This window comes from Vigna unguiculata, unplaced genomic scaffold (genome assembly GCF_004118075.2).
Source record: "Vigna unguiculata cultivar IT97K-499-35 unplaced genomic scaffold, ASM411807v1 contig_125, whole genome shotgun sequence".
NCBI lineage: Eukaryota > Viridiplantae > Streptophyta > Magnoliopsida > Fabales > Fabaceae > Vigna > Vigna unguiculata.
In genome coordinates, this window is record NW_021010830.1 from 38,461 (window position 1) to 51,984 (window position 13,524).

At 37.0% G+C, this 13,524-nt stretch overlaps 2 protein-coding genes across 2 annotated transcripts; one reads left to right on the forward strand and one right to left on the reverse strand.

The window, feature by feature from the left end:
- Positions 1-229: 229 nt before the first annotated feature.
- On the forward strand, positions 230-1,476 carry LOC114171178. The gene is made up of 6 exons (XM_028056383.1): positions 230-238; positions 388-480; positions 547-648; positions 729-944; positions 1,190-1,333; positions 1,411-1,476. Exons 1-6 carry the CDS (start codon positions 230-232, stop codon positions 1,474-1,476), a joined length of 630 nt encoding a protein of 209 aa, XP_027912184.1.
- Positions 1,477-4,611: 3,135 nt separating this feature from the next.
- LOC114171179 lies at positions 4,612-5,070 on the reverse strand. The gene has a single exon (XM_028056384.1). It carries the CDS (start codon positions 5,068-5,070, stop codon positions 4,612-4,614), a length of 459 nt encoding a protein of 152 aa, XP_027912185.1.
- Between the last annotated feature and the right edge of the window lie 8,454 nt (positions 5,071-13,524).

Below are 13,524 nucleotides of genomic sequence, written 5' to 3' on the forward strand. Positions count from 1 at the left end.
CCAATGATTATAAAGAAGATATACTTCAGAAAACCATTTAAGTAATTGACCTATAATTTTTTTTATATGTTTTGATTCTTGTTATATTGCAATAGTTGTTAAACTAGTTGTGTAATAATTTTGAAGGCCAAGTTTCTAGTGGAATCTAATGCTCATGTGACATATATCTTGAAATCACTTAACATAAAATGGAGTGAGTATAGACAACAACTATGGCAACAAAGAGATGATGGAACACGTAATAGAGATGAAATCATTACAATGTGTCCAGAAGGAATGAATAGAGACCAATGGGCTTCTTTTATTGACTACCGTTTAAATTCAAGTTTTCTATTCTTTTAAGTGTTACTTTACTTATTTTGAGTAATTTTCTACATATATGCTTAGGAAATTGCTCAAAAAAATAAGGATAATAGAAAGAAGCAAACAGTTCCTCACACAGGTGGATCGAAGAGCATTGCACAGAACAAGGATGAGATGGTAACTTTATTCTTCAATCATTTTTGTTATATCATATATGATTCATGATTTTCTTAAGTTTTATAGGAGCAAGAGCTTGGTCGCAAAGTTAGTAGGGGAGAAGTTTGGATAGCAACACATAAACATGCTAATGGGGAATTTGTGAATGATAGAGCAAGAGAGATTGGAGTAAGCATAAGTTTTCTAAAGAAAAATAATGAATCAAATTGAATATTACCTTCATTGATAACATTTTGTATTATTTGTAGGAAAAAATTAAAGCATATGAGACAAATACATCTTCCCTTTCAGAAGATATATCAATTGAAGGTTCACTAGCTCGTGTTTTGGGAAGTAAAGAACATTGTGGTCGTGTCCGAGGAATGGGATTGGGACCTTGCCCTTCTCAAGTGTTTGGATATAATAGGAATTTTCATTTTAGGACATCCTCATCTTGTCCTTCTTATTCGGAATTGCAAAATCAGGTTATTGAACATTCATTTTCATGTGTAGCAATATGATGTTGTTTGCTTTGGATTGTCATGCCAAGGTTTTAAATGTTGTTGTGTTGAATATTATTGGACACTATTAATGTTGTAGTTGTGTTGCTTTGGATTGTTTTCTATAAGTAGGAGTAAGAAATGTAGTATAATTTTTGTTGATAGATTGAGTGTTTTATAATGTTTATGTGTTTTTTACGATTTTAATAATAGATTGTGTTTTAATATAGGTCACTGCAATAAAGTCACAATTGGATGAACAAAATAAACGAAATGAAGAACGTGACAAAAGACTTGATGCAATCATGAACTTCTTTTCTCAAAATTATCAAGGTCAATTGCCTCCTGGGTTGACTATGTTCAATCCTGCACCGGTAATGTTTAAGACTACATAACTTCTTTTATTTTTTAGAGTTTACATTTGTAATTATGATTCACATTTATATTGTAGGTTTCTGATCAAGGAAGTGTGCCAACTAATACAACAAGTTCTGCACATAAGGAAAATCATATCTGATAGTTGAAGAATATAATATAATGTGGAAGTTAATTGAATCATTTTATGTTTTGAGAACCATTGCAGTACTTCATGATAGTTTTTGCTGACTAATATTGTACTTGAATTTGAATTTGAATTCGTATATTTGTTATACTTTGATATACACTTAGTCATCTATAAATAATTTGTCAATTTGATGAGTTTATATCTATTTATGTATAATTTCATTAAATATAGATTAAAATAATAGAATAAATGTAAATAATTGTGATTGAAAAAATATATATGAATACATAAATGATAAATGAGTAAAAAAATATAATAATAATAATTTAAAAATCTATGGTACTTTACGGAGGTTTTGAAACCTGTAATATTTTACGGAGGTTTTGAAGTCCAGGGTATTTTAGGGGGTTCTGAAACCCGTGGTATTTTATGGGGGTTCTGAAACCTAAGTTATTTTATGGAGGTTCTAAAACCCATAGTATTTTATGGAGGTTTCAAAATCCATGATATTTTATGGAGGTTTCAAAATTCATGGTAATTAATGGGGGTTTTAAACCCACAAAACTTAACTGAGGTTTTAAAACCTATATTAAATACAAGAGGATAAAAAACCTCTGTTATTGATTGGTGCTTCCTAGGGTTCGTAAAAACCCCGACTAACACATTCTCCAAGGATGGTTTAGCGGGAGAAATCGAAACCCCGGGTAAAGAACTTAGTAGAGGTTAGAACATGAAAACACCATTTACTTATTTTTATGTGGACCATTTAAAGATAGCTACACAAGACAAGGTTAGAACATGAAAACACCATATTCAAGGACAACTAAAGCTCTAGATACCAAATGATGAAGGATTATATTGTTTTCTTTTAGAGTTATGAATATGGTAAAGTTATTTGAGAAAGCTTTTTGAAAATTCCCACTGCACATTAAGATAGCATGCTATCTAGATGTGAAGGTTCATTTCTCAAGCTAATGAAAGGAAGAAGAAAGTTGGATTCAAGCTTAAACACACACGGCAATAACAAAACTTAAAGAGCAAAATGAAAGAAGAAACAATAAAAATGGAAAGCATAGAAGATGAAGAATGGAAGAAGCACGTCACTCATAGGGGGGATCTAAGCCAACCAAACCCTAGAGATGAGTGATGGTGCCGCCACTTGCAAGCAAGATAAGGCAAAGGTAAGTTCACTTCTAGGAAGGAGAGCTCACGAAAATTGGTGGTTGAATGCACAAAGTTTATAACAAAATGATCACAAGACAAGGAGCACCCTTTAAATAGGAGTTCATAGGGGTCCTTTAGCAAATACAAAAATATGAAAAAGGATTAACTAGAAAACCCTAAACCTAATGTGAGAGTGAGTCTTGGCCAAGTGAAGGAAGGTGATTGGTGGAGGCATTCCCATGAGGATTCTAGGCCAAAAGAGGAAGGAGACCAAGTGACCTTCTAAGGCATAAACCACAAAGGCAAAAGGAGACAAGGTACATGTCTACTTTTGCTTTTGCTTTATGCTTTTTGCTTTCCTCTCTCTTCCACTTCATCCAAGTGCTCCAATCACCAAGTGCCACCTAGACATGCTTCTAGTGATCCTTCTTAAGGGAGCTTTTAAGGAGGTGGTCACGCCTTCATCAATTTCTGTAAATGTTTAAATTAATTTATAAGTAGGTTAATAAACTATTTTCAGGTTATCATCTCCTTGAAATAAATTATGAAGATAAATTATACTTAAACTTACATCCCAAATGCAACACTTTACTTTTAATTTATTTTCAATAATAGAAATAACTTATGCATGAATGCTTTCATCATAAACACTTATAAATTTTGGTGGTGTTTGAATAAATTTCACTCTTAAATATTTATGACGGAAGAAAGCTGTTAAAATTAATTGAGTTTCTCTAATAAAGCAAAGTCTACTTGTAAATTTCACTTCTTAGATGACATTAAATGAAAAGACTTCTATAAAAGCTGACAGTACAAATTATATGAGAAATATTTAGAGGTCCCACTTTGTATACATCAAGTCTTTGAGTGAAACTTTTTTTTATATTTATATATATATATATATATATATATATATATATATATATATATATATATATATATATATATAATATATATATATATATATATATATATATATATATATATATATATATATATATATATATATATATATATATATATATGGCAACTTCTTTGGTTAATACCAATTTGTTTTAGAATGGAGTGTTGCTTACTCTAGTAGGATTGTCTTAGTTCACACATTTAAGGGATGCCAATGGAACACCTGACCATGGAGCTCTAGTTTTCCAAAAAAAAAAAAAGAAATACTCTTGACAAAAATGTCAAATCTGAGAAGTTTTCTTAAGTTCCCCTTTCCACAAATAATTATGAAAGTATTGTGTATTTTTACTTCCTTTTTTTTAATGAAATTTGTTTGTATAAGAAACAGTGTAAGTGAAAGTAAGAAACGAACTGTATATATCTATTTTTTTTTGTGTCTGTGTTAAAAACAAGAAACAACAGTAAAGATGATTTTCTTAGAACAAACAACTTTAATGTTTACCTTTATGGAAAAGATTATTGGCTCCAGTGGTTACTTTGTAATGTGATTTCTTCCAATCTCTCTTGGCACAAATGAAATTTGGTGGTGCATTGGTGATTTGTTTGTAACATGTCCCTACTCTTTGACAGAACTATTGTATATTGTTGCAAGTTCTGGTCTATATCCCTCGTCTCAGCTTGTTAATTCACCCCTTTACATGACTATTCTTCGCCTCACAACATAAAATTTTGTAACTGGTTGATGGGTTATTTATTCTTAGAATATTGTTAATGATTGCAGGATTTATTTGATGTGGTTGGTCAGGTGTTGGACACTTAATTTTTTATAGATCGATGTAATATATTAACCACTGATATGGATCTGGTTTAACTAAGATCTGGTGATATCCAAACATCAAGTCTATTTTAGAGAACACTATAGCTCCCCTCAGCTGATTCAACAGATCGTCATTTCTCGACAGTGGGTACTTATTCTTCATGATCAGTTTATTCAACTGACGGTAGTCAACACACAACCTTGAACTGTCGTCTTTCTTCTTTACCAAGAGTACAGATGCTCCCCAAAGGTGATGCACTAGGTTAGATGAACTTCTTCTCAAACAGGTCTTCTATTTGCTTCTTCAATTTAGCCAATTCTGCTAGTGTCATCCGATACAGTGCCATGGACATTAGACCAGCTCCAAGGATGAGATCAATAGTGAAATCCACATCCCTGCTGAGCGGTAGTTTTGGTATTTCGTCTGGAAAAACATCTGCATACTCATCCACCACTAGTATGCTTCTAATCTGCTTAGTTGTACTCTTTTTCTCTCTTTGAGCGACAATCATGAAACAAGTAGCTCCAGCTTCTACCTCCTTCATCGCCTTTTGAGCTGAGATCAACTCTAGTTCTACTGTCTCTGGGAATACCACACTACGACATGCGCAATCGATAACAATATGGTTGCTCGACAGCAAGTCAATCCCCAAAATCACGTTCAGACCCTCCATTGGCAAGCAGATGAGATTCACCTTGAACTTGCGGCCTGCCACTTCCATAAGGCATCCCACGCACACAGAAGTGGTAGATACCTCGCCAGACGCTAGTGTCGCAACTATTAGCTCACACCTCAGCTCTCACAGCACAAGTCTAAGCCTCCTCACGCAATCATTAGACACAAATGAATGGGTGGGCCCTGAATCAAAAAACATAACAACCTCGTGACCAAACAACAAACAAGAATGCTGCACCAGGTTACTTGACTGGGTTACCTCGGTAGTCGCCAAGGCGAACACACGCCCTGGTGCTTTAGGCCAATCCCCAACGGTTTTCTTGAGTGGCACACCTCCAACTGGTTTCTTGTTAGGACAGTGACGTGCATAGTGTCTAGTTTGATCACATAAATAGCACTTGCCAATGCTAGAGCCTCCTCTGGAACTGCCAGAGGGTTTTGGGCTGTCCCTCCTGTTGACATGAGAAGCCAAGGTGGTTTGCTTCTTGAAGATTTGATGAAGATTGAATAAAGCTCTTTTGAACTATCTTGAAGCCATTAACATTGGAATGAAGCCTACATTGGTGAAAGAAAGGAGATTTGATGATATTCATGTTGATCAAGGCTAGAACATGTGTTCTCCACATTGTTACATCATTAAGAAAGTGTATTTGATGTTTGTAATTCATATTATAGACCTTGTAGCATTAATTAGATGTATTTGGTCTTAGGTGTGTCTTTTAATCTGTTGAATGGTTTTTCAGTAGGTTAAAATGTCTCTTTTAGTATGTTGAATGGTTTTTTAACAGGTAAAAGGGTTGACTGCAGTAGTCTTAAATTGCAACAAATTCAATCAGTTGATTTAGTTTTTAATCGACTGATTTCACTTAAGTCAAGTGAAATCAACTGATTGATTTGGAAATCAACCTATTGAATTTCATAACAGTTTGACTATAAAAGCTGTGATTTTCGAAAGAGAGGTAAGTTGATCATTTTATAGCAACGAATTTGTTTTGGAAACTATCTCCGTCGTGATGATATAGTATGCAACAATTGAAGATTGGTCTTGGATCAATTCTTTGAGCTTTTGGCTTGGTTTGAAGCTTGGAGAAAGTGGTTTGTGGTAGGCTGGGTTGTGCCACCACTGAGGTTTGATCTTTCTCAAGCTTTGTGTGTGTGCTTGGTGGGTTTCCAAGTCTGCAAGAGGGTTCTTGTTGTGCTGGTGTGATTCTTGTGTGATTCAAGAGTCTTTTGTGGTGTTTTTGCATATTTTGAAAGTGTAAGGGTGGATAGTTTGTAAATCTTTTGAAATAGTGAAACGTCAAGCTCAGGTTGTCTTGACAAATTGCATGTAGCTCAGGTTTGAGTAAATCAGTATAAAAATCTCGTGGTCTCCTCTTTTCTCTAACCTTTCTCTCTTGCATTTTTATTTTAAAGGTTAAAGAACTTGTTCTTTAATCATCTTTTTCATGATCTTGCAGGTTTTGGTGACATTTGCAACATTGAGCATGTTTGTATAATCATTTAGAACTTGTCACGAACACAAAAAAGCCTTTTAACGTCCGATATTTTCGACCTTTGACATCTGCCCAAACATCGACATCGTACTGGGTGACGTCAAAATAACGTCAGAACACAGAGTAGATGTCACTTAACGTCGGGGCAATAGGTGTCTGATGTTATCCAATGTCGGGGCCAAAAGCAACAAAAGTCAATTTTCGCGCTAAATGGAGCCAAAAAACAGAGCAGTTTGACTTTTGTTGGGTTCTGACAGATGTTAAATAACGTCGGGCATGGTAAGCTCAGACGTTAAATAATGTGAGTCAGAGCACCACCACACGTCAACCTGCTCTTTTTTTTTAATTTGACTGTTTTAACAACATTCCCACACCTGAATATCAGCAAATTCGTAGAACAATTTCATAATAATTTCAGCACAATTTATGGTGTTACAGTTATATCTAATAACACTTAAGTTTCAACATATATTCTAAACTAATAACACCAAACTAAAAGTTTGAACATGATATTTTTATACAACAAAGTTTTTGAAAGGTGTTCTAATTCCTGTGGTATGAACTTCATCTTTCCAATAGATATGTTGCCCACTCCTATCTTAGTGCATGGATAATGTCATCTAGTAGAGGTGATGGATTCTTGAACCGCTAAAATATTAATACAATTTCATTATGTATGAATATCATTCTTTAAAGTTTGATATGATTTATAACATGTGAACCCTAAACCCTAAACCCTAAACCCTAAACCCTAAACCCTAAACTCTAAACCCTAAACCCTAAACCCAAATCGCCTGGTGGGGGACACGTACCGCCAAGCGCCAACGCCTCAAAACCACCAACAATTAAAGACACCGCCTGGCGGAACAATTCTCACCGCCGAGCGCATCCACACTAAAAACCCACTGATTTTGCCGTAACCGCCAGGTGAAACCACCTTCCCCGCCAGGCAAAATTCGCACCAGACCTCACTAACACTGCTGAAATCGCCTAGCGGTCTATAACCACCGCCAGGCACTGTATCAGAACTGGTACAACTCTGGTTTCTTTGCAATCCTGCACAAATTAGATCCCTCAACCCAAGCATCAAGTCTCACAAGATGTTTCTCCAGTTTTATGGAGTTACCTTTCCATTGGCTAACTTACTATCAAATCCCCTAATTTTATCTAAATTCAACCACCCAGGTCTACCAAATTGGCTTTATTAAGTTAATCTTATCCATCACTACCATACCACAATGCACTCGCAGTGCCTATTCCTTAATCTTGACTCTAGTCATTTCAGCCATTCCCAACTCACTCTATGACAAATGTTCTCAGGTAAGTCACCACTTACACCCATCTCAATATTAACTTAGGTTTAACTTTCCTTTTACTACTATTTATGTAGTTACCAACACGCCAATCTTAATCTAGACCCAATCACATTCGGTCAAGTTCTGGACCTCTCAAACCTAGCTTACCCAAATCCCCAATCCATACTTTGTCACCATTTAGATTTATACAAGTCTTAGAATAGGTAATGCATCAAGTCTTAAGCTAACTCGACCATTTTAATTCTTACTCTAGGACTATATCTTCAATTACTCCAAGCCATCATGATGGCTTCTTCTTGTCTTCATTGAAGCTTGCATGTAGAATGGAGGCTCGATGGATGGTGTTGGATGCGGAAGCATGAAGGAAAGAAGCTTAAGGTGTTTGGTGTGGTGTAGGTGAAAGGATTCTTAAGAGAGGTGAGGCCAACTCCTAAGGAAGAAGACTAGAGTAAACTAGAGAAGAGTTTACTCTAAGGTGAGCTCAAAAGAGATTTGTGCACAAATTTGGGCAGCAATTTGTAAGACCCACGAAATTTAAATAATTAAATAAATAATTATTTAATAAATGCGGGTAGGAGAAGCCTTTATGGCATTAAATACTAACCTTCATGATGTGGAAAAGTACTAGCTCAAATGGTTGATAGTAGTTTGTGTTATTTAATTCTTAATATTTTTTTTAGATGCTTGGGTGTGATAGGTAAGGATATAATATTTGATGTGTGAATATTATCATGTAATAGGACTTGGTTGAATTGGTTGTACATTTTAAGTGGAATTGTGTGGTGATGGGTTCAAACCTTGGTTTGAACAAAGTATTTTCTTTTTGCTAAAATTTACTCTAGCATGCACATGAAAAGGCACGTAAACCCTAGGGTGTATGGCAGCAAGGGTGGCTGGGAAAATAGAAGGTAATAGACCATTAAGGGAGATTAATGATAGATTAATTGCAAAATTCGTTTTAAGGTAATTTAACCATTTTAAGGACTCAATAAAAAGCTAATTAGGAGAAGGAGAAAGGGTTTGGTGAGGTTATCAGTGTGGGTACAGTAGAGAGCACGAATTGGTGAGTTTTGGGTGAGTTTTGAGTGAAGCTTGAGGGCTGTCTCGAGAGAAAGGAGAAGGAAGACATTGGTGGTCAAGGGAAAGCTTGCGAGAGTCAAGGCGAAGCTAAGGAAAATCCAAGTTAGGGGAGTTCCTATTGTGTGTTTGATGTTGTTGTGATTTATTTTTGATTCAATCGTGAAACATGCGGGGTTGGGATGACAACTTACATGAAAATCAGAGATGAAATCGGGTTTCTGGAATTTTTCCAGAAACTGCCTGGTGGGTCGCGCATGACCGCCAGGCGACACAAGTACCAGACCTAGTTTCTGGGTAGCAGTGATGAACCACCAGGCGGCACGAACACAGTTATACTGTTTTTGGCCATTTTGATATTTTTTTGGGTACCTGGGATGGAACTGTGATTTTTGTATGCTCGAGTGTGAATTGTGATGCTTGATAGACTTTGCTTACATTGATTTTGTTGCAAGGCGTGACTTTTGATTGAAAATTGGGTGTCAGGTTTATATTGGGAATGGGATGGAATTTAGTTTGCTTGATGAATACTCAGGTTGAGGGGATAGATGTTATTTCGAACTAATCAGAAATGTGGTTGTGTAAGCATCTGCGTAACATGGGTTGTAAGAATAATTGATAATTGTTTAAAATCACGAGATTGTTTTTTCATATGTCTATGGGTTTTAAAATGTATGCTAGGGCATGTGCGATGGGTTGCTGAGTTCGTGAAATGAGTTGGGAAATGATGATTATGTTGTGGTTGGTGATGGTAAAGCATTGAATTGGTCAAATATGAATATGTTGGAATGTATGTATGAATAATGTTCAAATGAAAGTAGATGATCTTTGTATGATGGGTATATTAGAGTTTACTACTACATGATAGAGTGTACGGGAATTGGGTGGTTTTGGTTGGGTCAAAAAGATAAAATGATGAGCATGAAATATAATGTGGCATTTAATTGTGGAAAATATGGATAGATGTCTGAAAGTGATATTGGTGTGATTTGGATTGCATGTACAATATTTGAGTCATCTAAGTATGAGATACATTGCAAATTTTGTTGTTTAACTTTTGTGAAAAGTTGGTATGTTTATAAGATGAGAAAAATGTCAAATGGAGTGTGTAAAGTGTAAATTTAGTTTGGTGAACAGGTCCAAATGCATGAAAGTTATGTTATTAAGAGTATAGCTAAAATATCATATAGGTTGATTCAACTTTGAGAGGTGTGTGTAACAATGGTAGTTATTGATTGCATGACAAAGTGGTGTGAATGATAACATGGAGTAGAATTGTGCCTGTTGTGACATAATTGCGCTCTACCTTGGTGTGTGGTATGTTTTGAGATTTGTTTAAAGTGCCCAAAACCAATAGCAGAGTGCTACTAGTATAGCGCCTGACGGTGTGAGCGAGCCGCCAAGCGGACGAAACACAAATCAGTGGCAGTGGCCACTATTGACGCGTGGCACCTGGCGATAGGGAGGGTTCCGCCAAGCGGACTGGAACTACAGAGGGGCTGGAAGGAGACTGGCGCCTGGCGGTAGGGCGGAGGACGCCAGGCGGTGACGATGCAGAGGTGATTCTGCAGGCGCGTGGCGCTTGGCGGTGTGTGATACCCGCCAAGCAGTCTGGAGCTAAGTTCCGCCTAGCGGCGTGTGATGCGCGGCAGGCGGTTTTGGTTTCGTGATAGTGCGCGAGGAAAGGTTCTACACTGCTTTAGGTGATGTACATGATGCGAGGCTTTGGCTGGGGGTCCAGTTACGAGTGTAACCCGTATTGGAATAACACGTGACCACTATAGGTTGTAACCTGGTGGTTTAGGAAGTCCAGTGGAGTGTGCGAGTTGTGGCTCGTACGGTGAGGTTCGGGTGATTGCCCTCTTCAGAGTATTCTGATAGAGTTTTAGTAGTCTGGAACAGCTACAAACTTTATGTTTGTTTCGGGGAGCTCCACTTGGTGTCACGGTGAGATGCTGTGGCAAAGTTATTCCCACGTGTGGACTATCAGGTGGTGGCCTGTAGTCGGAGTGGCGAGTAGACACTCGTGCAGCGAAGATCGACCATTGTTCTCACTTAAAGGGTATAAAGATGATAAACGTCTAAAGGCAAGTGTTGGAAGTGAGGTAGTAAAAAGAAAAGGGGAAAGTGTACTAACCCGGGCTTGCATTTGATAATATGGTATTTAGTATTATATTGTTGATTTTTATTTAAATGAGCTCACCCTATCTGTGTGTGTGGCGATGATCATGTAACTTGTTACATGGGAGCAGATGTTGATGCAGGTTAGCAAGCAGATACTTAGAGACAGAATGGGGATATCTCTAGATTTTATTACTAGTTACTATGTTGCACTAAGGATATAATTGTAATAATTTTTAGACACTCTTGTTGGTAATATGAATGATGCGACTCATTTCTTTTTATTATTTGTAATGGCGCGTTGGATTTCTAAATTTAAATTTTCCCGCGTTTTTGGGAATTGATGATAAATAAATGAGGTCCTTATTTTATTTATATTATTTATTTTAATAAGTAATTTCCGGCTAGGACGTTACACAATTCATTACTCAATTTTAAGCTGAAATATACATCTCCTCAGCCTTCTATTTATAGGCTAAAATGAGACCAAGGAGTCTCCAAAAAGTGGAGGGAAAAAGGAGTCTAGAAAGTTGAATTTTGCCAAAAAAGAGCATGTGGGAGGTGTGACTTGCTACCTAAGCAAGTCAAACTTGTCTTGCCATGGGAAGCTAACTCTCATCCTTGGAGAGCAAGTTTGAGAAGCTTCTAGGCTTTTCTAGAGTAGACACACTACTCTTGGCCCATTTGGCCCAATTCCCCTTTTTGGTCCAAAATTACTTCTAAAGCCCAATACATGGCCCAAAGATAACCCTATTGTACCGGGCCCAAAATACAAACCCAAAATAAAATCCTAATCTAGTATTTAGAAGTAAAATGTCCTTGGCTAGGTCTTCACATCTTCCTTGGCCCATGTGAAGTTCATCTTAGGCCTTGCATGCGCATTTAAGGCCCATTCCTCTTGTATTCCCCTAGCCATGACTCTTGTTGTAGGTCCCTTGGCTCGAAGCATCTCATCATCCCCTCCCTCTTGAGAAGGATTTGTCCTCAAATCTGTAGTCTCTGCCTCATCATATGTACCACCTGCAAAAGGTATTAAGTCAGCAACATTAAAGGTGGCATGCACATCATAGCCATCAGGCAACTCTAGCCTATACGCATTATCATTTACTCTTTTCAGCACTTTAAAGGGACCATCACCTCGAGGGCTAAGTTTAGAATTCCTTTGCTTAGGAAATGTATCTTTTCTAAGGTGTAGCCACACCCAATCCCCTTCTTCAAAAATCATTTCGCTCTTCCCCTTATTGTTGTACTTAGCATACCTTTCTGTTTGTTGCTGGATTTTGCTTTTAATCTTTTCATGCATTTTCTTAACAAAATCATATTTACCATCCCTTCTTTAGGAATAAAATCAAAAGATGTAGGAAGTGGTAGCAAGTCCATGGGAGTGAGAGGATTAAAGCCATAAACAGCTTCAAATGGAGAGATTTTAGTAGTCCTATGAACTACTCTGTTGTAGGCAAACTCAATATGGGGAAGACATTCATCCCAAGATTTGTGGTTCCCTTTCAAAATTGCCCTTAACATAATAGACATAGACCTATTAACAACTTTAGTTTGCCCATCAGTTTGTGGGTGACATGAAGTAGAGAATTAAGCTTAGTTCCTAACCTTGACCAAAGTGCTTTCCAAAAGTGGCTAAGGAACTTGGTGTCTCTATTAGAAACTATGGTGCGGGGTATACCATGAAGCTTGACCACATCTCTAAAGAAAAGCCTAGCAATGTTGCTAGCATCATCCACTTTGTGGCAAGGTATAAAGTGTGTCATTTTGCTAAAGCGATCTACCACCACAAAAATGGAATCAAAACCCCTTTGTGTTCTTGGAGTCCTAAGACAAATCCATACTTATATCTTCCCAAGGGGCTGAAGCAACAAGCAAGGGGGTGTATAATCCATAAGGCATTGTTTTAGACTTAGATTGTAAGCAGGAAATACATCTATTACAATGCCTTTGGACATCCTTCCTCATATGGGGCCAAAAGAATTTCTCTTTTAAAAGACCTAGGGTTTTTTCTACCCCAAAATGACCCATTAATCCCCCTTCATGTGTTTCTTGAACAAGGAGTTTTCTTTGTGAACCTTGGGGAATACAAATTTTTCCTTCTTTAAACAAATACCCCTCCTTCACATAGAAACCTCCTTGAGGTCTTTCCATGCATTCAGCATAAGTAGAGGAAAACTCAGAATCTTGATTATACATTTCTAGAATGTGATCAATCCAAGAATTTGGGCTCCCCAATTTTGAAAACAAGGTGTGTCTTTTAGACATGGCATCAACCACCATATTACTTTTGCCCTTCTTGTACTTTATCACATAAGGAAATTGTTCCAAGAATTCCATCCACTTAGCATGTCTTTTATTCAGCTTGTTGGCCCTTCAAATATTTTAGCGACGCATGGTCACTATGAATGACAAACTCTTTGGACACAAGGTAGTGTTCCCAAGTTTGAAGGCCTAACTAAGGCATACAATTCCTTATCATAGGTGGGA